Source organism: Cebus imitator, unplaced genomic scaffold, assembly GCF_001604975.1.
Source record: "Cebus imitator isolate Cc_AM_T3 unplaced genomic scaffold, Cebus_imitator-1.0 Scaffold500, whole genome shotgun sequence".
Classification (NCBI taxonomy): domain Eukaryota; kingdom Metazoa; phylum Chordata; class Mammalia; order Primates; family Cebidae; genus Cebus; species Cebus imitator.
The window spans coordinates 711,865-735,560 of record NW_016107815.1 but is presented as its reverse complement, the minus strand read 5'-3'; the positions used below and the strand labels follow the sequence as shown (position 1 = coordinate 735,560).

General features: G+C 43.1%; 1 protein-coding gene across 2 annotated transcripts in view; it reads right to left on the bottom strand.

Annotated features, from left to right (window-relative positions):
* ACSL5 (acyl-CoA synthetase long chain family member 5) overlaps nt 1–23,158 on the bottom strand; it is a 50,733-nt gene extending 27,575 nt beyond the window's left edge. The window contains exons 1-3 of one of the 2 annotated variants that reach the window (XM_017513748.2): nt 22,907–23,158; nt 7,652–7,836; nt 4,050–4,158 (exon numbers count right to left, since the gene is read on the bottom strand). In XM_017513748.2, coding sequence (XP_017369237.1) covers nt 4,050–4,158; nt 7,652–7,807 — 265 coding nt within the window. In that variant the 5' untranslated portion in view covers nt 7,808–7,836; nt 22,907–23,158. Of the gene's footprint in view, nt 1–4,049; nt 4,159–7,651; nt 7,837–20,752; nt 21,035–22,906 lie in introns of those variants that run through there. The other variant, XM_017513747.2, reaches the window with a different exon arrangement.
* Between the last annotated feature and the right edge of the window lie 538 nt (nt 23,159–23,696).

Genomic DNA, 23,696 nt, shown 5'->3' with positions numbered 1-23,696 from the left:
ATGTATTTTCATGTCATTATTTCTTCTCTGTAGTGGTTTCAATGGCCAGTTGATGGGGGTTCTATTATAGTTGACTTTATTTCATCATGGGTATTTAGATTGTTTTCAAGTCTGACACCTTAAATTATGCTAAGTATTTTCCAATTGGTCATTTTAAATTTAGAACATTTCCTTGGAATAGAGACCCTAAAATGTAATAAGGGAAGGAAATGGGGTCCCAGAACAGTTATGCTTTTGATACATAGCACCACACTGCTTACTTGAGCAGATGTGACAATTCACTTTTCTCCTGCTATATCAAGTTTTATCACACTCTCATAGACCACTAAATAGAGTCTTTAAAAATTACCTTCAGGTTTGATAGATTTGAAAAGTTATTACTGTAGTCTAAGTTTCTTTAACAGCTAGTAAAATGGGACTTTTTTCCTTGTTAGGTTTTATTTACTCTCATGACTAATTTGTTCATGTACTTTGCCCATTTGTATAAGAGTATCATCTAAGATATTAAGGCTTGTAAAAAACACGGAAACACACACACAGGTGCACACACACACATTTGACAACAGAAGAATTAAACTTCTGAACATCTAAACTACTGAGCCTTACTTAAAATAAGTTTGGGAACGTGAATTCACAAGAGTAAATGGTCATCTCAGCTTTTAAAGCCAAGCCAAGGAAGTAGTGGCATTAGGCTGAAGAACACATTAAGGGGCTGAGAAGCCCTCACGTCTAAGCCGGAAGGAGGCTGTTTTAAGTAGACAAGTAGAAGGGAAGGAAAATTGATAGAGAGGATCTAGCCAAATTGCTAAGAGGAATTCAGGTCTTGCCAAAGGGAAGTATTCAGAGAGTTACTAGGAATTCAGAGGCAGGTAAGTGAACTTCTAGACTACATGGTGGAGGAAAAAGGAAGGAAAGCAGAGAAGAGATAGCCACTCAGATTAAAGAGATATAAAAATGAATGAGGAGGCTGTGTACAGGAAACATTAGTTCTTTTGCTTCCAATTGAAACAGCTGCATGAATGCCTAAGCAGTAACATTTCAGACTAACTTTCCCTGAAGCATGGCTTTGTCAGATAGTGGAAGCCACCTGCTCCCCCACGGTGTGTGCCTTGGGTGGCCTACCAGTGAAATCACTTATACAAACATTAATCACTAATGATAGCTACCATTTATTGAATGCTTACACCATGCCAGGCACATTAACTCGTCTTCCCAGCTATTATCATTTGCATTGTACTAAGAATTGTGAAGGACTGAGACAGCTTGGTCAAGCTCACTCAGCAAGTGGTAGAGCTGATGAATGTCTGATAAAGTATACTGGGGGCCGGGCACAGTGGCTCACGCTTATGACTCCCGAACTTTGGGAGGCAGAGGTTGGCAGATCACTTGAGTGCAGGAGTTCAACACTAGCCTGGCCAACACGGAGAAACTCCATCTCTACAAAAACTATAAAAATTGGCCATAGGTGGTAGCATGAGGCTGTAGTCCCAGCTACTTGGGGAACTGAGGTGGGAGGATGGCTTAAGCCCAGGAGGTGAAGGTTGCAGGGAGCTTAGATCATGCCACTGCACTCCAATCTGGACAAAAGAGTGAGAACCTGTCTGAAAAAAAGAAAAAGACAGAAAAAGAAAGAAAAAGAAGGAAAGAGAAAGAAAAAAATTATACTGCATCAACTGTTGATCGACAAAAATGCTAGCAGAGGCTGGTGTCCAAGGAACAAGTCAAATAATTGGCCCAAAGGGGCAGCAACTCAAGTTTCATTAAACTCTGTGACCTGATCAGCTTTCAGCCTGTTAGCAAAACGCCTGCTCAGGCAACAGCCTAGCCTTTCATTAATTCAGTCATCTCAGACCTGTTCTGTTCTAAGCTGTGGCCAGCTTCAAAAAGCCCATCCATTAACAACTTCTTGGCAAAGTTACCACTCTATACTAAGCAGAATTCCAACTCTGGTGTACAGAATCCCTTGGAAGCTTTGCTAAAAATGCAAAGCTTCCTGAGGAGTTTTAGGATCCATTATCTGGAAATTTAATTCAGTGCAATAAGGTGGAGCCAGAAGACATAGTTTTAAACAATAGCCCCAAGTGAGTCTCAAGATAAACAAACTACTAGCTAAACACAATGTATTCAACCCCAGGACCTGAAGTGTCATTTTTGTTTCTTTTTCCTTTTCTTTTTTTTTTTTTTTTTTTTTGATTTGGGAGTTTTGCTCTTGTTGCTCTGGCTGGCGTGCAGTGGCACGATCTCGACTCACTGCAACCTCCACCTCTGGGATTCAAGCAATTCTCCTGCCTCAGCCTTCCACGTAGCTGGGATTATAGGCACCCACCACCATGCCCTGCTGTAATTAAGCAGCCACACCAGATTTCTCACGCCTGCTTCCGTGAGAAGCCATTTTAACAGTATCGCTTTAGGATTTAGTATTGAAAAAAACCCTAAATTATGTAACTCATGTGCCACGTATCGCATGCTAAATGGCTTGTTTTAGTGACAATAACAACACATGCTCAATAAAGAAAACGTCTAAAAACAGAAAACCACTAGGGTTGGGCATAGGGGCTCACTCCTGTAATCCCAGTGCTTTGGGAGGCTGGAGTCAGGGAGGGGGGTATCTCTTGAAGCCAGTTTGACACTAGCCTAGGCAACATAGTAAGACCTTGTCTCTACAAAAAATTAAAAAATTAGCCAGGTATGGACTACATGCCTGTAGTTCTAGCTACTTGGGAAGCTGATGTGGGAGGATTGCTGGAGCCCAAGAGTTTGAGGTTGTAGTGAGCTGTATTCCATCACACCACTACACTCCAGCCTGGGTGACAGAGCAAGATCCTGTCTCTCAAAAAAAAAAAAAGAAAAAAACCCCAAAGGAAATTATACTGTATTAGACATATACTATCTTGAATTGCCAGAGGAGTAAAGAAACTGATGTTTGGTTTGTTTTTATTTGTTATTTGCCTGAAGTCTATAAGTAAATGCTGACTTGGAGCCAGATATACTAAGTACAGGCCCCGGTGGAGTCTTCAGATAGACATTTTCTTTACAACAAATCTTTCATTGTCTGGAGGAATAACTACTTCTATAAAATATTTAAGAACTAACCTAAAATAGAGCAATCTAGTCAAACAGACACACTTAGATTTCCCTGTCAGCTCTGACATTTTCTTGTTCTGTGACCTTGGTAACGGTCTTGAAGTTCTGAGTCTATGTCCTCATCTTTAAAAATGGCAGTGATAGTAACAAATCTCTACAGTTTAGGGAAGATTAAGTAATACAGGTGCAGTGGCTATGCATAGTTAACACTTGACAGGAGTTGGCTATTAATATCAGCTTAGCCTTAGTTAACATGCAGAAGAGAAGGGAGGGATGAAATTTACATGGCCAGAATGTCACCCAAAAGACCAAAGGCACAGAAAAAGCTATAAACCAGTTGCTTTTTAAAGTAAACGTGTGTGTGCCAGCCATTATGTTCAATGATATAAGATATAAATATTAAGGCTTGATGTGTTCCAAATGAACGTGGCAAAGCCCATTTGGTGGTGTTTCTAAAAAGGTCCAAAGAAGTGGTAACATGGGCCAGTAGGATGGTATCAGAGTCAAGGTAAGACATCAGGAGTCCTGGACTGCTGGTCCTGGCTCGGATTGTCTATCTGTAAATGCAGGGAATTACATTAATGAAAGGCATGTTTCTAAACAAACTGACTACATACTAGTGAGTTACCCAAGATACTGTGTTGCATTATTATCTCGACCCTTTAACAGCAATTTTGGCAGGGACGTTCTTCTTGTGTTGAGAAACAGATTCAGAGAGGCAAAGTGGCTTGCATAAGGTTATGAAGCTGAAAATGGAAGAACCAGATTTCAAACCTGGTGTCTGACACTGGTTCCAACATCCATCCTGATACTGTGTTCTAATGTCTCCTCTATTTTGCATGCTGTGATTCTACTTGAATCGCTGCTTCTAAATAGCTGGAGTTTTAGGGGTGAGGCAGAGAAGGAGAGATGTGCAACAGACCCCACCTTGTCTTCTTCAGGCAAGGACAGACCATTAGGCTTACCAGACACAGCGAGTCCTCTTTGGAAAACCTCATACATAGTCTTGGCATCTGAGAAGTAGTAACGTATTAGGTCATTGTTCTCCTGGGAAGCACCCTTCCGCGCTCCTCCCTAAGACACAAGACAAAGTTTAGGCCAAGTACAAGTCTCCCTGCACTCTTTCCAAAACCTTTATGAGTTGAATTAAAGAGAGCATAAATGCTGATTTTGAGGTCACAGGAACGTTCTCTTTGCTATTCAGTTGATTTTTAGAAATCCCCAAATCATAGTATGTTCACATCGTAGACATTTTAGAAAATAGAAAAGTTGCAGGGTGTGGTGGCTCAAGCCTGTAATCCCAACACTTTGGGAGGACGAGGCAGGTGGATCACTTGAGGCCAGGAGTTCGAGACCAGCCTGACCAACAAGGTGAAACCCTGTCTCTACTAAAAATACAAAAATTAGCCGGGCATGGTAGCAAGCACCTGTAGTCCCAGCTACTTGGGAGGCTGAGACAGGGGAATTGTTCGAACCCAGGAGGTGGAGTTTGCAGTGAACCGAGATCAGATCACTCTACTCCAGCCTAAAAAAAAAAAAAAAAAAAGAGCATAATAAAGTCATAAAGTCGATCTGCAATCCCACCCAGAGATTGCCCCTGTTATGTTTTTGGTAACCCTCCTGGCATCCATTTGTGTCTGTATATGGAGGAGAGATGATATGGATAGTTTTATATCTTTTTTTGTCATATCAAGTTTAAACTTCTACTGATTGCATACTATGTGTTCTAGGTACTCTGTAAATACTGTAGATGTGAGTTAAGACAAAATAGCTGCCCTTCAGCACCTCACACACCAGGGTTGTTGGGGTATGAGGAGGTAATAAGGAAAAAATGCAAATATAATACCATGATGTACATGCTATAATGAATTTAGAGGAAATGGATTGGTGGTGGAGGAAATGAAGCAACCAGTTCTGTATTAAGCAGAAAGATTGCAGAGAAGAAATGATATTTCAATACAGACTTCAAAGACAGGTAGGGATTTGTCAAAAATATATGATTTGGGCAGGGTAAAGGAGAAAAAAGAAAATTCCAGAGTGGAGAACAGCCTGAGTAAAGGCATGGAGGTAAAAAAATGCAGCGCAGCGTTGGGTGAGCAGCTAGAAGACAGGGTATTCAAGGAAAGGTAATAGCTAGGAATCCATCTAGAAATGTCAGCTGGAACTATAGGATCAGGCTCTGGGCTGGATCCTGGAGCTACAGTAGGCGCTCCAGGTATGGTCCAATGGTCCAACCCTCATGAAAGTTCATCTAGAGAAGAACAGGAAACAATTAAATAAGCATTCAAGAATGTAAATTGCTTTCCAAAATGAGAGCTATAAAAGTACAGGGAAACACACGAGGCTGTAACAGGAGATCTGACTTAGTCTAGGACATCAGGGAAAATTTCCATGGGCTATCACATTAAGATAAAAAATAGCAAAAATAAAGTTACTTGTCTAGAAGACAGGGTCTTGTTGTCTGTTTATGTGTCTGGTACAAGGAAGCAGGAAGAATCCAAGATGTTCCAGATTCGTCACTTTGGCAATTGGGTAAGAAGAGATACATTTAACTGAAATAGAATAGGAAAGGAGGTGTGTATGTGTGTGTGTGTGTGTGTATGCGTGTGTGTGTGTGTGTGTGTGTGTGTGAAGGGAAAAAATATGCATAAAGAGAGAGACCTGGAGAGCTTAAGTTACTTAGCATCACTGAAGTCAGAATAGAAAATCGGATTTCAGTATCACAGATTTAGGCACATTTTCAAGTCATAAAAGTGGAGCTTTCTTCTTAGCTGTGAAGACTTAGATAAGGGTTTGGCAGACTGTAATCTAAAGGCTGAATCTGGCCTACCACCTGCCTTTATAAGTAAAGTTTTATCAGAACACAGTCACACTCATGTGTTTATATGTTGTCTGGTACTGTATTCATTCTATAACAGCAGCATTGAGTCGCTGCCAAAGAGCTCATGTGGTCTGCAAATTCCATACCATTGACTGCCTGGTCTTTAAAATACCATATGTTTGCCAACCTCTGCTTCAGCGGAATCAAGAGACGCTGAGAATAAAACCCTAGAATGAGGAGAGGAAAGAACCCAAGTGACAAAGGAAGAATGTCTTGAAATTAGGAAGAAATCTTATTGAAACATATTATGAAAGTCAAAAGGAGGAGTTTCAAGGAGGAAGTCTCAAGTCGATTGAGAGGAAAGCTGAAAGAGAAGTCATTGATTTTAGAAGTTAGGTTATGAGTGATTCAGAGCACTTTGGAGGAGATGGCGGCAGTACAAGCTCAGATCAATGGTAAAAGGTTGAATTTCAGAGAAGGAAATCAGTAAGCAAACTATTCTCAAAGAACTCTGGTGGGAAATGAAAGGAGTAAGTGGAGACAGTGGAATGAAGCAGGGCAGGAAGACGTCAGTGAAGACATACATGGAGCATGCAGATGTACTAACAGGTGGGAGAGGAGCTGAGAGTAGAGGTAGCTTGGAGTAAGATTTCTTCTATCCTGGAGAAAGAAGACTGTAAAAAGAACAGAAGAAGTTAGCCTTGTGAAGGAGCAGGAATCCTTTTTTTCTCAGAAGAGGGTAGAAGATGAAAATAGATGAAGACATTCATGGGAGCAGAAGGCGGGAGAAATGAAGAGAACATCTTTGGAGTTTTCAGTTTGCTCACAGATACAGGAAGCTGGGGAATTTGAAGAAAGCCAGGAGAGTGAGCCCAGTTCAATTTTTATAGTTTTAAGAAAAATAAATTTAAATAAAAGCTAGAATTTAACTAGAGGAAATGACTTAATCGTTCTCAGTCACTGGGTATCTTGATGAAAATGTTCTCCTGTCCCCAATGTACTGACACTATTATTTAGATCATGGGTTGTCAAAATATTTCGGTAAAGAGCTAGATAGCACACACTTCAGGCTTTGTTCCACAAGCCTAAACTGGAACAAAGCCTAAAGTGTGTGCTATCTGGTTTTTGGTTTTAACTCATCCCTTAAAAAAAGTAAAAACCATTCTTAACTTGCAGTTGCATAAAGAAAGAATTTGGGGCTGGGTGCAGTGGCTCATGTCTGTAATCCCAGCACTTTGGAAGGCTGAGGCAGGTGGATCATGAGGTCAGGAGTTCGAGATCAGCCTGATCCAACATGGTGAAACCCCATCTCTACCGAAATACAAAAATTAGCCAGGCATGGTGGCAGACTCTTGTAATCCCAGCTAATTAGAAGGCTGAGGGAGGAGAATCGCTTGAAACTGGAAGGCGGAGTTTGCAGTGAGCTGAGATTGCACCACTGCACTCCAGCCTAGGCAACAAGAGTGAAACTCTGTCTCAAAAAAAAAAAAAAAAGATGGATTTTGTTTGTGGCTATAGTTTGCCAACTCCAATCTAGATTACTGACATTATACAACCTTCCTTACTACAAAAGAAAAATGTGCCAACAATAGAAATTTAAATTTGTGTATTGCCTATTAATTTGTAACATGAAAGCTTTACTTTCCCATGCCACACCCAATCCCCTTCATGAGTTATCCCTAGGTTTAAAATTACAGTTTGAGTTTGATGAAGGTTTGCAAACTGAAAGGATGACTGATAAATTACCTTAATTCCCACAGACTGTTTGTTCAGGTCGAAAAGAGGTAAGACAGGTTGAGGTCTGCTGATCAGCCACAGGAAAATGGCAGCTCCAAATGTCAGGATGCAGACCAACGCCGTGGTCGGGAGTGGGGAAAACAAAAAATTAAAGATAAAAAGCATCTTTGTGAATAGCAGCAGGAAATTCAGACCTATTAAAAAAAAACAGGGGCAAGAAAATTTAGAGGAAATGGTTATATTTTTATACTCAATAGCTCTATATTTACAGAAGGACACACACACACACACACACACACACACACACACACACACGCCCTCAACCCCTCAAATAGAGTTGTACCTCTCTAGTAGCAGATTTTTTCCCACTGTTTACTTAGCACTGTTGAAAATAATAGAACACAGTCTCCACCCCCGCTACTTGACTGTCCTCACACAAAGCAGAAAGGATCAAAGGAAGCAAGTTAATCATTTCCCAGGCAATTTTGAGAAATGACTGCCCTTTTAACGTTGGTGCACAAAGCCTAAGAGAAGGCGGCCTGCTAGATACAACATAAGCTGGTGGTCAGAGAGTACCTCCTCTGCCTGGGCAGACCGAGGGTCAGGAAGGACTCTTCTAGCTGGATTTCCCCCATCTAAACCAAACAGAAGAGCTCTGTCGAGGTGAAGCCACAGGTTTTAGAAATTAAATATTTTGTATGAAGGATATTTCCTGCTGGCTAGATATGTCTTGCTCATTAGTTTACTCTTTGGAGCATTGCAAGGGTCTCGGACATCAACAGCAGTACAGCTTGCTGTGCGCAACATCCTCTCCCCCAGGGATCCCAGAGGAATCATTTTACTGTGAGGCAAACATTAGTCAGTTACAGAGAAACTGTGCTGGGGAATGGGTGGCAAGTGGTAAGCATGGAAGAGTTAGGTCAAGAAGAGATCTCAAGAAATTAAAAGCAACAAAGGCTTCCCCCAACCCAGCCTTTCTTATAGTTTTCAGCCAAGTTCAACTTCAAACTACTCTAATCGGAGAGACTAAATTTAAGGTGGGTCCTAGGAACATACCCTGGCTGAAATCATCTTTTCCTGGAAAGCTTCTGCCTCACAGCTTTCAAACTAAATTACGAGAATACAATAGCAGCAAACACATGAGCACTTACTGTATGCCAGGCACAGGGCTGTGCTTTTTGCATAGTTTGTTTAATTGAGGTCAAGCAATACTATAAAGTAGTATTTCACAGAAGAGGAAATGGATGCGTTGGGATAAAGTGACTCATCCAAATTCATCTGTCATGCCCTATTGCTGCTTCTCTATGAAAATCTACGAAACAACAATTCAACTTTTCTTATAGGTTCTAGTCACAGAATTCAAGGGGATTGAATTTGTCTAGCACCTTACAGGTGACAGCAAATGAAGTTCAGAATTTGCGTTCTTCAAAGTTTACTGCAATGCCTGATGAAACAATATCTCAGAGATGAGGCCACACATGCCCACTCCAAATGAAAAGATCAAATCAAGCCCAGTTAAAAGTTGGATCAGATCAAGATCACAGTTGCCCTTAGAGCTTTGGACAGCTGCCATTAGCTGCCACCTGCAACCTTCTTCAACGAGGGAAACACACTTCACTCTAGTGCCAGAAAGGCCACAAGGTGCAGAAATTTTGTGTGGGGGCAGGAACAGTCACCAGAAATCCTGGGCCACTCTTTTTACCTTTCTGCCCCTCGATTAGTTATTACCTGACTTTGGTAGTCCCTTTCCATTTTAGGAGAGAAAACGAAACTTCCAGAAACTGGGATCATAGTTCCCAACTTTTTGGTTCTTTCCATATTGCATTCAGGGGGAGAAAAAGAAGTCAGAACCAAAATAAAATCAAGGTCCCATGGGTGCTAGGTTACATAATAACAAACGTGCTATTGTGACCACCTGGCAGGATTCTGAGAGCTGGGATTTTTGGAATTCAGCCTTACCTGGACTTGTATGAAGAGGTGGCACTCCAGGATGCAGAAGATTCAAAAACTAGCCATAAAGCCCAGGTAGAGGAGGAGGAGCTGCCTCAGGGAAGATTGTGAAACTGAAAAGGCAGGTGGCAGTGCCAAAGGGGAGGAGAAGCCTGTGCCTGTTTCGTGCCCATCCAGTGCCCATCCAACCCACCACCAACCACTCCCTGGAGGCTGGGACATTGTGACAAGACTGGTCATATATGTATATATATATATATATATATATATATGTATACACACATACACACACATACATGGTCTGGAACTCCTGACCTCATGATCCACCTGCCTTGGCCTCCCAAAGTGCTGGGATTACAGACATGAGAGACATGAGCCACTGTACCCAGCCCCAAATTAATCTTTTTTTATTCAACTATAAAATTAATACATATATATGTTAATTTTTTAACAATTTTATATATATATATTATATATTTAATTATTATTATTATTTTTTTGAGACAGGGGCTTACTGTTTCCCAGACTGGAGTGCAGTGGGACAAGTCTGGCTCACTGCAGCCTCAACCTCCTGGGCTCAAGTGATCCTTTCACCTCAGCTTCCTGAGTAACTGGGACCACAGGTGCGTGCCACCATGCGTAGTTAATTCTTTAATTTTTTGTGAAGACACAGCCTCACCATGATGCCCAGGCTAGTTTCAAACTCCTGGGCTCAAGTGGTCCTCCCACTGTGGCCTCCCAAAGTGCTGGGATTACAGGCATGAGCTACCATGACCACCCCAGACTGGTGATATTTTATCTGGGCTTTTTACCTCTGCCTCAGTCCCACCCATAAATTAAGAGATCCTTACCTACACCCTCCTATTCAACTATGGGAAAAAAATGGCTGCACTAAGGATTTTTGCCCTCTTCTTCCAGATGGCACATTTATATTTAATAGGAAACTTTGCAAACAATGTCTTCCACTTAGGGTCCAAAAATGGAATTTCTCTTCAGTTGTAGTGATATGGCAGGAAGGACAGTGAATAACCTGACTGGTAACACATGAGAGAAAAAGGACAGATAATCTGTGACAGTCTCAAGGGAGCACCTGCTGCTGATCTCAGGTGATTGTTACCACATAGTAACAATACTGTGGGCCACAGATTGTCAGAATTCTGCCCCCTCCTTAGATAACCCAGAAGACTGCATTTTTGTGAAACTTCAACTTTAACACCAGTTTTTAAGGGTTTGGCATGGGATAAACAAGAACACATCTCCTAGTTGAATGTGGATCACGGTCTGTTAATGTTTGAGTACTCCTTTGAGACAGACTTCAGTCAGATTACCCACAAATGAAATGAGACTGACCACTTCATTACGAAGAAGGGGTTTGCAATATTTTCTTCCATTCTGTAGGTTGTCTTTTTACTATCTTGACAGGCATTTTATTTTATTTTTTTTTACAATTAACAATTTTTTTATAGAGATGGGGTCTCACTATGTCACCACCCTTTTGTCACGTGTCCTGTGCGTCTCAAACTACAGTTCTGGTTGAGTCACTCTACGGAACCCCCTGCAAGCAGTGGGTGTGATTAACATTTCCTTTTCCTTTTAACATCACTCCCGGTTGGGGTAGGGAGAAGTACAATAGTAGTAAAGAAAAGAGGAAAGAGAGCTGCCACGCTGCGTCTGGGATTTCCTGTTTCGAGTAATATACAAATGACGGAGCAAGCCACATTACACATCAGGATGGCCCATGTCAAAAACCTTACTTTTGATGCGGTGATGGTGACATGCCTTGGCCTCAGACCCCAGGATGCCCATTTCTTCAGCATCCTTGTCCTTGATCCACACCACGGCCCTCCCCTCCCCTCCCCTGTGGATGAATGACTGTAGCCGCAGTCACTCATCTCCTGGCTTCTAACATGTTTTATTCCCAACATATCTGAAGGATGCCTTCTGCCTTCACGTCTCTGTACATGGTTCTTGGACAAGTCTTGGTGTCCAAGTTATGATCGCCCCATGTTCAGCTTTGGATTGTTTCCCTTTGTGGATTTGGGGTGGCATGTCTTCATTTAGTCTCATTTTCTTTGGATAAATGTCCTAAATGGCTCCTTCTACTCTAATATTTAAATTTTTAATCAACTATGTGCCATCTGGAAGAAGTGGGCAAAATCCTTAGTGCAACCATTTTTTTTCCCATAGTCAAACAGGAGAGTGCCAGTACGGATCTCTTAATTTGTGGGTGGGATTGCTATGAATCTTTCATACTATCCCTATGGGCTAAAAGTCATTTTCTTTCAATAGTCTCTATCTTTTAAAAGATTGTATTTTTCCTGTGTACATCTTATTCAAACCTTACCCGAAGTCTGTTTCCACCTCAAAGCCTCTGTATTTGCTCTTCTCTTTGCCTGGAGCATTTCTCCAGATCTGGAATGGTTGTATATCGTGCTCAGGTCAAGCCTCACCTCAAATGTCACTTCCTCGGAGGCTCAGTTTCTAATCACTTTATTTAATAATGTCTTTTCCTTTCCAATCAGTGTCATGGACTTTGTGTTCTCTTCTTCATGTTCACTGTTCATTGCAAAATAATCCCAGCTCCTTATTATTCATTGTCCCAACTGAGCTGATGCTGTCTTTGGAACAGGGATTTAAATTTTGTTTACTACTGTGCCTCTCATGCCTGTACCATGCCTGGCACATAATTAACTTTCAACAAGTGGTTGTGAGCAAACGAACCATTTTCGAGGTCATAATTGTTTATTCCATGTACTCTCAGTTAACTCGTTTTCCCTGCAGTATAAAGTACTAACACCCCACCTCAAACTCCCAAATCTTAGATCGTAAGAAGTCATTCAGGCCAATCTGGAGAGGATTGTTCCCTAATCAATACTTTTTTAAGGTATTGGATAGGGATGGTGGTGACACAGGTGTATTTCTGACACACATTAAGGACCATTCAAGATCCCTTTACTCCTCCAGGCTTAGAAGAGTTGGAATGAAATTATCTACATTGGTTAAGTATGCAGAAAGTACAGCTAAGAAATAAACCATACTAGGCTAGGAGTGCCTGTAATCCTAGCACTTTGGGGGGCAGAGGTTGGGAGATCACTTGAACTCAAGAGTCTCAACTACTTGGGGGACTGAGGTTGGAGATGGCTTGAGCCCAGGAGATGAAGGTTGCAGTGAGCTTAGATTGTGCCACTGCACTCCAGCCTGGACAACAAAGCCAGACCCTGTCAAAAAAGAAAGAAGGAAGGAAGGGAGAAAGGAAGAAAGAAAGAAAGAAGGAAAGGAAGAAAGAAAGAAAGAAGGAAAGAAAGAAAGAAAGATCAATCTGTTACCTTGGGTTTCTGGAAATCTAAGGACAATAAAGGAAATTATCTTTGCTTTTAGGCCTGGAGAACTATTTTTGTGTGTGTGTACAATGATAAGATATAAATTGTAATTACAAGCTTTAAAAAAATCTGCCTTCATTAATTTGTATTTAATTGATTTCTGTGTTCTCTTGCATGTATGGACTCATTCTATGGTGATAGAAAGCTAATTAAAAAGGAAACCAGCATCTTCAAGTTCTTACACCCAATTAGTTAACACATTTCTTCCATACTGGGAATTTCCTACTCTCTCCTAGAGACTGTGTCAAAAGTCTTTACAACTTTGTAATGATTCCAAAGCGTGTTATTTAGGAGGCTGTATATGAAAGTTTTGCTTTTTAAGCTGGGCTTTCCATTTCTAACTTAGCTTCAAAGTCATTTTTCCTACATTCCCGCGACCCTCAACTTAGGAGAACTCTCTCTGAGTCCCTGACTACATAGTCAGTATTTGTAGACAAACCCGCAAGTAATAACAAAAGGTTAACACAACATTACAAACCATTAGTATCATAAGCATACCCGGAAAAATCTGATAACCTTTTCCTTTCTATGCTTTGAATGTGAATCAGATGCGTGTTCTGTTGCAAGGTCCTTCACCAAATTTCCTCACAGCCCTGGGATGAAGCATTTTTCAAAAATGTTTCCTTAAACTAGTTTACTTTTCTGTATCACAAGTAGTTTTCTTCTGCTAGGGAAATGACAGATGACGTGATTTGAGACAATGATTCTGTTTCACAAAACTCAGTCACAGAAAAGCATCATATGGAAAAGGCCCAGTAGATTGTCCCCAAGGGAACTTATTCTCAGCTACCCAAGCTATTTAAAATGATTCAACAATCCAATGGGTCAACATTCAGATCTAATATAAAAATCTGCGGTCATATCTCCCACCTAAAAAAAAAAAAAAACCAACAAAATTTAAAAAATGAACTGAGAGGAGAAACTCTAAAAACCCTCTAAGGAAATAAGAGGCAATTAGTACTTTTCAATTTTATAATTACTGAGATAATTCAGAGGTGGCCATTTACCAAACTTGGTACATAGAAAGTTAATAGTTTTCCTATATTTTATACAAATAACTAATTTAGAAGTCATGAAAAAGATATTATTCACAATAGTATATATAAGAATAAATGCGTAAAATCTATATTTTAAAAGTTCAGATCTGAACCACATAAGAAGGCTAGAAAAATGTAAAGACATGCCTGAAATCAAGGGTCCTAGCTCCTTGAATGTATCTATACATTTAATGCAACCTTAATAAAGACTTTCTTAAAAACTAAAATGCTAATTCTAAAGTTCATCCTGAAAAATAAAACTTAACAAAGAATCAAACAATTCTGAAAACTCATAAGAATTGGGTAGGTGGCAGAAAAGTAATCATTACCAAATTTAAATACTTACTGTAGAGCTATAGGAGTTTTCTCCGGGTGAGGTGCTCACACCTGTAATCCCAGTACTTTGGGAGACAGAGGCAGGTGAATCACTTGAGATCAGGAGTTCAAGACCAACCTGGCCAACATGGTGAAACCTCATCTCTACTAAAAATACAAAAAGTAGCCAGGCATGGTGGCATGTGCCTATAATCTCAGCTACTCAGAAGGCTGAGGCAGGGGAACTGCTCAAACCCAGGAGGCGGAGGTTGCAGTGGGTGGAGATCAGGCCACTGCACTCCAGCCTGGGCAACAGAGGCAGACTCTGTCTCAAAAAGAAAAAAAAAGAGCTATAGGAGTTTTCTATTGGTCATGAATAGACAAATCTATTTTACAAAGTCATCCTGAGACACACCCAGTAGATGCTATTATCAGGTACTAAATTGCATTTCAAATCAAAATAGATTGTTTTTTTACTTACAATAAATGTGCTGAGACAACTGGCTAGCCATTCAGAGAGAATACCTTAAGCTGACTACTCTCTCACTCCTACAACAAAAATAAGTTGAAGACAGGTCAAAGACTTAAGTATAAAGCAATGAAAACCATAAGAAGAAGAGTTGGGGTGAAAAAGTATGAAGAAATTTTCTTATAATTTGGCATGGGGAAGGCTCAAGACAGACCTAACACCTAAAATCTATAAATAGAAATGTTGTCAAGTTTGATTATATAAAGACACAAATTTCCCCTGCAGAAAAGATACCAGAGACAAAGACAAAAGCTAAATTGGGAAAAGTATCAAACCCCTCAGACAGGCTGAGAGCTAATTTCTTTAATAAGGAACCCAGACGTCAACGAAAAACAAAATACAATCCAGTAAAACAAAGGCAGAGAGCATGTCCTAAAGTCCACAGCAAAACAAACAAGTTACTTAAAATTAGGGAAAGGCATTCAGCTTTGCTTCTAGTTCTTAAGAATGCAAATTTAAATGACACGTCCTTTCCCTGTGCATCAGATTCCAGTGATGAAACGTTCATTGTGGAAATGTACATTTGGTGCTGTCTCTTAGAGAAGTCCCCATTGCCCTCTACCACAGCATAAAATGTGTGGCCTTTTACCTAGTAATGTGGCTATCAACTTATCTTGTAGAAAGACATTGGCTCAATAAACTGCATCACAAATGACATGTAAAGTACAGGGTAAGAATGTTGGCTCAGAATACTTGGGCTTAAGCTCTGCTTGGTCATTTTCTTTGCGACCTGGGGCAAATAATTTAATTCTCTGTGTTTTCTCGTTTATAAAATCACAATAATGGTATCTCCCTTCTAAAGCTATCACCACGATTGAAAGAGTTAATGGATGTATAAAGTGCTCAGAACCATGCCCGTCACATAGGGTTATGAATTAACTATTATATTTATCATCATTAAAGCCATAGAACTGTTTCTAATCCAAAAGTCTAGGAAAGCCTTCCTTGATAGGAGAACAATGAAACAAATTACAGTAATTTCACACAATGGAATTCTAGGCAGGTATTTTTAAAAAGAAAGTTGATTTGTAGGTACCGACACGAAAAGAGCTCATGATGTACCGCCAGAGAGAAAGAAAACAGTATTTGGACAGCGTGTACATTATCTTCTCAGTTGCAACGAATTATCTATGCATTTATGTTTCTGAAAAGATCACCCTCATAGAAAAAGAGGGATGGAAGTTGGGTGCAGTGGCTCACGCCTATAATCTCAGTACTTTGGAAGGCCGAAGTAGGTGTACTGCTTGAGCCCAGGAGTTCGAGATGAGTCTGGGGAACACGGTGAGGCCCTGACGCTACAAAAAATACAAAACTTAGCCTGCTGTGGTGGTGCTTGCCTGTAGTTCCAGCTACTTGAGAGCTTGAGGTGGGTGGATCACTTGAGGTCTAGGCTGCGGTGAGCTATAATTGCCCTACTGCACCCCAGCCAGGGCAACAGAGCAAGACCCTGTCTCAAAAACAAAACATAAAACAAGAAGAAGACAGATGGAAGAGGAGACATCATGACTGGATTCCTTGAAAGTCTTGGCTACTCCTTCATTCATCCAAAAGCTACTGAAGGGCTTGGCTATAAATGTGGTGTTTTTCCAGGTGCTGTGGATGTAGCAGGAGAAAGCTTGCTCTCATGAGACTGTATTATACTGGGGAGTTTTACAACAAGCCTGAGCAATAACTAGATTATAAGGTATTATGGAACAATAAAAACCACAACAACAAGAGCAGGGAAAGAGAATTGGGGGTACAGCAGGGGGATTTTTTTTTTTTTTTTTTGGAGACAGAGTCAGGCTGTGTTGCCCAGGCTGGAGTGCAGTGGCACCATTTCGGCTCACTGCAACCTCCACCTCAAATCCCGACCCCGGGACAACTTTTGTCAGTAACAACCCCAAAGGGCATCCCAGGCCTGCTGCTGACCAAGTGAATTATGAGAGTAAGAGGAAGCAGTATCAGAAGTCTACTGCATCTGATAAGGGGGTCTGTAGAAAGATAGGCCGGACAAAGTGCTCGGACCCTGTCACCTGTGCCAGGGTGAGGCGAGGCTGGGAAAGAGGCCTTCCTGCCGTGGTTCTCTGCAGACTCAGCCCTTGCACTGCTGTCCCAACCAGGGGTCAACAGGTTCAGAGTACAGACCATGAGCTTTATTGCCAATGGTATCATTTCCAGGGACAAACCTTCAAGGCAACGCCCCTCCAGGTATCACAGCAACAGTTCCTTACTACGTGTGTAGCCCTGGGGCAGTTACTTAAAGCCACTGAGCATCAGTTCCCACCACTGCATACAGAAGCAGCAGGTGAAAAGTGCTACTTAAATGGGACGCTGTGTGTAGAACTGCTGGTATGCTGTCAGGCGCATGGGAAGTCCTCAATCAAGTCTAGTTCCCTTTTCCTCAGTTTTCACATCCCTGCCAATATCAGATGTTCTCTTATGAGACATCCCAAAAGAGAAGAGGTAATCACGGTCTTGTATGATTACTGCCCCTCCACTTCTGGGCAAAGGTCTTAACAAGCCGTCGTTTTTCTTTTTCTTTCTTTCTTCTTTTTTTTCTTTTTTTTCAAGATGGAGTTTCACTCTTGTTGCCCAGGCTGGAGTGCAGTGGCACAATCTCAGCTCACTGTAACCTCTGCCTCCCAGGTTCAAGTGATTCTCATGCCTCAGCCTCCCCAGTAGTTGGGATTACAGGTGGCCATCACCATGCCCAGCAAATTTCTATATTTTTAGCAGAGATGGAGTTTCACCATGTTGGCCAGACTGGTTTCAGTCTCCTGACCTCAGGTGATCTGCCTGCCTCAGCCTCCCCAAGTGCTGGGATTACCGGCGTGAGCCAGTGCTCTTGGCCAACAAGTCCTCATTTCTATTTAAACAGAGTGCTTCTAGTTGTAGGAGCCATGGCCTGTCTCCGACCTTGCTGTCCCCCAGCCCCCACATCCTCAACTTCAGCCACTCACAATCTCACAACTCTTAGAATAGAATGACCCATGAAGACTGGGAAATCTACCAGCTCCCCTAAAGAAAGCTGATATATTATAGCCTGACCATAGCAGTGCATGGGCTGTTTGACCTTCCAAACACCAAATCTCATATATTTATTCAAACAATGAGTTGAGAACCTAGAAAGTGTCAGGGCCCTGCGCCAGGGGGAAGATCTGGTGAGAGAGTTCCTTTCTGACCTCAGGTTGTGCGGACATATAGGGGAGAAACAGACCCAGATATATTTTAGCAGAACGTGATAACCAGTAATGGCTGGACTCACGGCTGCTGGGGTTGCCTCACTCTTGCCAGGTGCTGCCAGGCACAAGAGTCAGTTCTGGCTGCACTCCACCTGAGGGTCCACTCATCTGCTGAGGGGAGACGGACAGGAGCAGACACTGTATTCCTGGTTTCTAAGAAGTTGGCAAATCCCATAGGCCAGGTGTGCTGGCTCATACCTGTAATCCCAACACTTTGGGAGGCCCAGGCAGGCGGATCACTTGAGGTCAGGAGTTCTAGACCAGACCACCTTGGCCAACATGGTGAAACTCTGTCTCTACTAAAAATATAAAAATCAGTTGGGCGGGGTGGTGCATTCCTGTAATCCCAGCTACTTGGGAGGCTGAGGCAGGAGAATCACTTGAACCAGGGAGGCAAAGGTTGCAGTGGGTCCCGATCTCGCCACTGCACTTCAGCCTGGGAGCCTGGGTGACAGAGCAAGCCTCCTTCTCAAAAAAAAAAAATGAAAAAAAAAGAGTACCTACTATTTGCGGGATCTTCCCTCTTTCCATTAATTCCTCTCTCCTTCCTCCACCTCCAGCCTCCTTGCTGTATCTGTGGTCTCACTGTATGTGGGACGCTTAGATATGTAATGATACACTGATATTGTTGTTGGTGTCTTTGCCTTCAAGAAATTATAATATAGCCTGGGAGAGACTATTTTAGGCCAGGACCTAGCCAAATGCTTGGCTGAAACATTCTATTTGGTCTGGATTAAAAGGTGTTTTTTTGTGTGTGTTTTTTGAGACAGAGTTTTGCTCCATCACCTAGGCTGGAGTGTGGTGGTACGATCTCGGCTCACTGCAACCTCCACCTCCCAGGTTCAAGCAATTCACCTGCCTGAGCCTCCTGAGTAGCTGGGACTACAGGCCTGTCCCGCCACGTGGGCTAATTTTTGTATTTTTAGTAGAGATGGGGTTTCACCATGTTGGCCAGAGGGTCTTGATCTCTTGACTTCATGGTCTGCATGCCTGGGCCTCCCAAAGTGCTGGGATTACAGGTGTGAGCCACCAAGCCTGGCCATGTGTTTTTTTTAAAAAATAATTAAATTTGAATGAATTTATCTGGGGTTTGCCTACTCTGAATTTTTCTAAATTAGCATCTTATCATACACCATCTACTTTACTTCCCTATATTACCTGCCTGTCCGATAAGCATTTGCACTTATACTTCTTGTTTTATTTAGGTTTTTGTTCCTTTTATTATGCCAAATACACAAGAGATGCCTACAAAATTTACACCATGTCTCTTTCAAGACATGTCCTGTGTGTACCTCGAATACTGATCAATCGGAGGGGACCACCACAGAGTAACTCCATATCAGAATATGGAGGGAGAAATAAACAAAACCAATTACTCCGGCTGTGTGTGGTGGTTCACACCTGTAATCCCAGCACTTTGGGAGGTGGAGGCCAGTGGATCACAAGGTCGAGAGATCAAAACCATCCTGGCCAACATGGTGAAACCCCATCTCTATTAAAAATATAAAAAAGTAGCTGGGCATGGTGGCACCTGCCTGTAGTTCCAGCTGCTCGGGAGGCTGAGGCAGGAGAATCACTTGAACCTAGGAGGCGGAGGTTGCAGTGAGCTGAGATCACGCCATTACACTCCAGCCTGAGTGACAGAGTGAGACTCCGTATTAAAAAAAAAATAAAAAAACAAAAAAGCAAAACCCGATTACTCCCTTTTTTTTTAAAGTCAATTTTTAATTTTTGTTTGTTTGTTGTTTTTGAGACAAAGTCTCACTCTGTTGCCCAGGCTGGAGTGCAGTGGCACGATGTCAGCTCACTGCAACCTCTGCCTCCCAGGTTCAAGCAATTCTCCTGTCTCAGCCTCCTGAGTTCCTGGGATTACAGGCATGCACCACCACACCTGGCTAATTTTTGTATTTTTAGTAGAGACAGGGTACCACATTGGCCAGGATTGTCTCTAATTTCTGACTTCAGGTGATCCACCTGCCTTGGCCTCCCAGAGTGCTGAGATTACAGGCGTGAGCCACTACGGCCGGGCTTAATGTCATTTTTTAAGATCTTGCCTCTGATATAGAATACCAATCCCCTGCACATTGAAGCTGTAGATTCAATTCTACCTTTCAGACCACCAAAAAAATGGTCGATATCTTAGTAGGCACCAAGCCCCAGCAGTAGAGTCCCATTCTAGTACTTACTCCCTGAGGGTCTTTGAAGTTCACCTTAGGACCTTCAGAGAGGGGGCACTGGGAAGGAAGTACTTAGGAATTAAGCAGCACCTGAGGCTTGACCAGTGCCCTACCCCCTAAAATATATCCAGCTTCATTCACCCATCTCTCACAACCTATCAGTTTCATTCATCAGTCTTGTCCAATATAAAAATTGAGGGCAAACCCCCAGCCCACCTCAGGGGAGCTCAGACCCCTAAAAAGAGGTCTCTGTTGTGGTTCACCTCCCCCAAGAGAGGTGGGAGAAGGAAATTGTGGCCCATTCATGCCCCATATCCCTCCTTCCTATTGCCCCTCCTGAGGCGGGGTCTGAAGGCAAACCGGAGACCAGCAGGGAGAGAGCATGGTGTGCCCATGGAACACAGCCAGCCCTCGATTCTAAATCACTTCACAGAGGTCGGGGGTCAGGATGCCCCCAAGACCCCGTTGCTGAATAACACCCCCGGATGGTTCCCTTACCCTGTGAGGGGGCCGCATCTCTCAGTGCTTCTAGAGAACGGGGGCTTCCTGGCTCCGAGTTCTTCCTGGCACACCACTCCCTGCCCTTCTTCCCTCACTCCCGGTTCCTCCAGAGACAGGGTGGCTTTGGAGCATCCATGCAGGCAGAAGGGTGGTCCAGAGCGTCCCCAGTTCTGCCCCGCTCTGAGCTGTCCCGAGTCAGGCCATGTCAGGCTTTCTAACGTGCTCGGGGACTTCACTTCCTGGTTTGCTTTTTTTTTTTTCACAACTGAAAGTGGAAGTGTTCTGAGCAGAAGGGGAGAAGCCGCCAAAGCTACCCGGCTCAGTGTCAAAGCCTTTTACCCCAGCCCCTAAGGGCCGATCCCAACGCCAGCTTCATCCACACAATTCGCCCCATCCTCCTGTGGCCAACAACCTTTCAACTAAGACGAAAAAAAACCAAACTGAAATGACTTGAGGGGCCTCCCAGATCAGCAGCATCACAGAGTCAGAGGCGACGCTGTTCCCTGCTGGACTGATTTGGAGGACAGGCATGTCTGGTTAGAGGGCACCTCAGCCGTCAGATCCACCCAAAGACCTTCTACCCCTCTCTCCAGCCCCCAGAGCTGCCTGTCTCAGTCCCTGAAGCAGTTCTGACAAAGCCAAGAACATAAACAAGCCAGACAGGAATGGCAGGACAGTAAGCCGATGGATTGGCACGATTCCTTTCCCTCTGACACATTCACTCTTCAAAACTTAACTTAAAAATTGATTCTGCCACCTTGGTAACCCCCAGTGTTACCAGGACCTATGTTAGTCTCATTTGATCCGCCTAAGGCTGTGGCCACAGAGGGGCCCTGGAGCTGCCATTCTCAGATTAGGAAGCAGACATAAATTTTCCCACCGCTTTCCCACCTCACAGATGCCTCAGAATTAAGTGGCACTTTCCCCAGCCTCTATCCCCCACCGAAGCTCACAGGAAGTTTAGCCTGAGCCTGGCTCCTTCCTGGAGCTAGATTAGGGCTTGTTCTTTCTACAGAGCAGGTCTTAAAAGCCTTCAGCTAAGGAAGCCAGGGTGAGCCATGCCACAATCTCAGAGAACACAAGAGCTGAGCCCTTGGCCAAGGGGGAGCTGCCTTAGGAGAGGGGGGAAAGATGGACTGGAAGATGAAGGGGAGTCTGCAGTGTTCCATCCTCTGGCTCATCTCACGGCTGAATGAGCACTTGGCTTTTGCTTAGTTTCAGGAACTCAGCTCCCCAAAAGGCAACTTCCTCCAGAGGAGAGCAGAGGATGGCAGAGGGGGTGTCGCATCTCAGTCATGCTCACGTCCCTGGGCCCTTCACTGGGCACTGTTTACCTTCAGGGCTCAGGGCCAGGAGAAGATGAGGCTTTATTTTTTTTTAACTGGTCTCTTCCAATAAAAATGCTCAAGTTCAGGAAGCTTGGGTCATTCTAAAGGCCCATCAGAGTTGTACTCCTATCAACCCTCTGTGCACATGAGTGACACCCTCAGGATTTCAGGGGGTAACTGGAAGTTGTGGCAACCCATAAGAATTCTGCATTGTTGAGCAGGCTGTGGAAACTGACTGATCAAGACTCAGATTCTAGCCACACCACCTCCGAGCTATGTAGCTTAGGCCATGCTGTTTGATAGCCCGGAGACGCACTATGCATCTGTGAAATGGGAATGACACCCAGCTGCCTCAGAGGATGAGCTACACCCCGAAGTAGCAAACATCATCTACCCAGAACAGCCCCCAGCACCTAACTGAGTATCTGCTGATTCCCTTCCCCTTCTCTCTTCCAAATGGAACTCTCTGCCCTCAGCAGCTGATGGGTGGTCCTTCTAACTACACCGAGACAGAGATTTCTTAATGGAAGATGAAGGAGACTCACATCCTGGCTTTGTGTGCTTTAGTACACTTAGTGAAATCGGCGTTCCCTTCCAATTCCATCCCCAGCTCATATGTCTCCACTCCCTTTCCAACTGATTTTTTTTTTCTTTGCCTCCCACACAAGTCAGCTGAGATTATTACTCAACTAAATGTAGTTTCATCTTCTAAAAGAGTCTTAGGCTGAGCATAACACATCTCACCTTCTTTCCCCATACTGCCCCATCCCCACTATCTCACAGATACATTCAATATAGAGCAGGTAATATTATCACAGCTTACCTTGGAAGAAAGCTCTTACTTCCTGGGTCCAGGAAGTGCTCCCCTCGCAGCTGGCTGTATTAGTTCAGCAGCATTCAGGCACTTCTACTCTTTCTGCAACTCCTGGGACTGGGACACACCTGAAGTTACTTGCGTACTATCCTGAGAGTGGCCAACACGTTCCCCTGGAACCTTTGAACCTGTCGCAATAGAAGTTCAAAGGTAGAAGTTACCTGTTCAAACACTCGTAGTAACCTCTGACAGTAAGAAATGCAGTGTTCGACAAAAGATTAAAACAAGAGATTGTTATGCAATGGGCTTAAGAGGAAAAAAAAATAGCCTTCAGCTCAGAAAGCGAATGCTTAACAAGAGAAACCTTTGATAAAGCTCTACCTTAGGGGAAGGGGAAGGGGCAGACAGGGCTTTGCATCTTCTGTTGGGACACAATCCTTGAGATTGTGATAAGAAGAGAAAGGTCTAGATCACTAGAGGAAAAAGGGCTCCCTGGGGTCAGAGTGAGAGAAAAATGAGAAGCCACTTCAACTGGCTCAAGCTATAACCTCAAGATTCAGGCTAAGCAGAGGCGTGTGTTTGGACATCAGCTGTCTTCTAGAAGGGACCATTGTCCCCTTCAGAATTAGAACGTCTTCAAGAGAACCAAATAAGCCAAATCAGCCTACAGTGTAGAGTCTAGGCTGAGAGACAAGTCTAGGAGGGTTGTATTTACGTCAGAATCCTGAACACAGTCTGCAGTGCACACAGTCTAGCAAGGCATTCGAACAAGAAGCATTGCTACTGCATCACAGCTTGG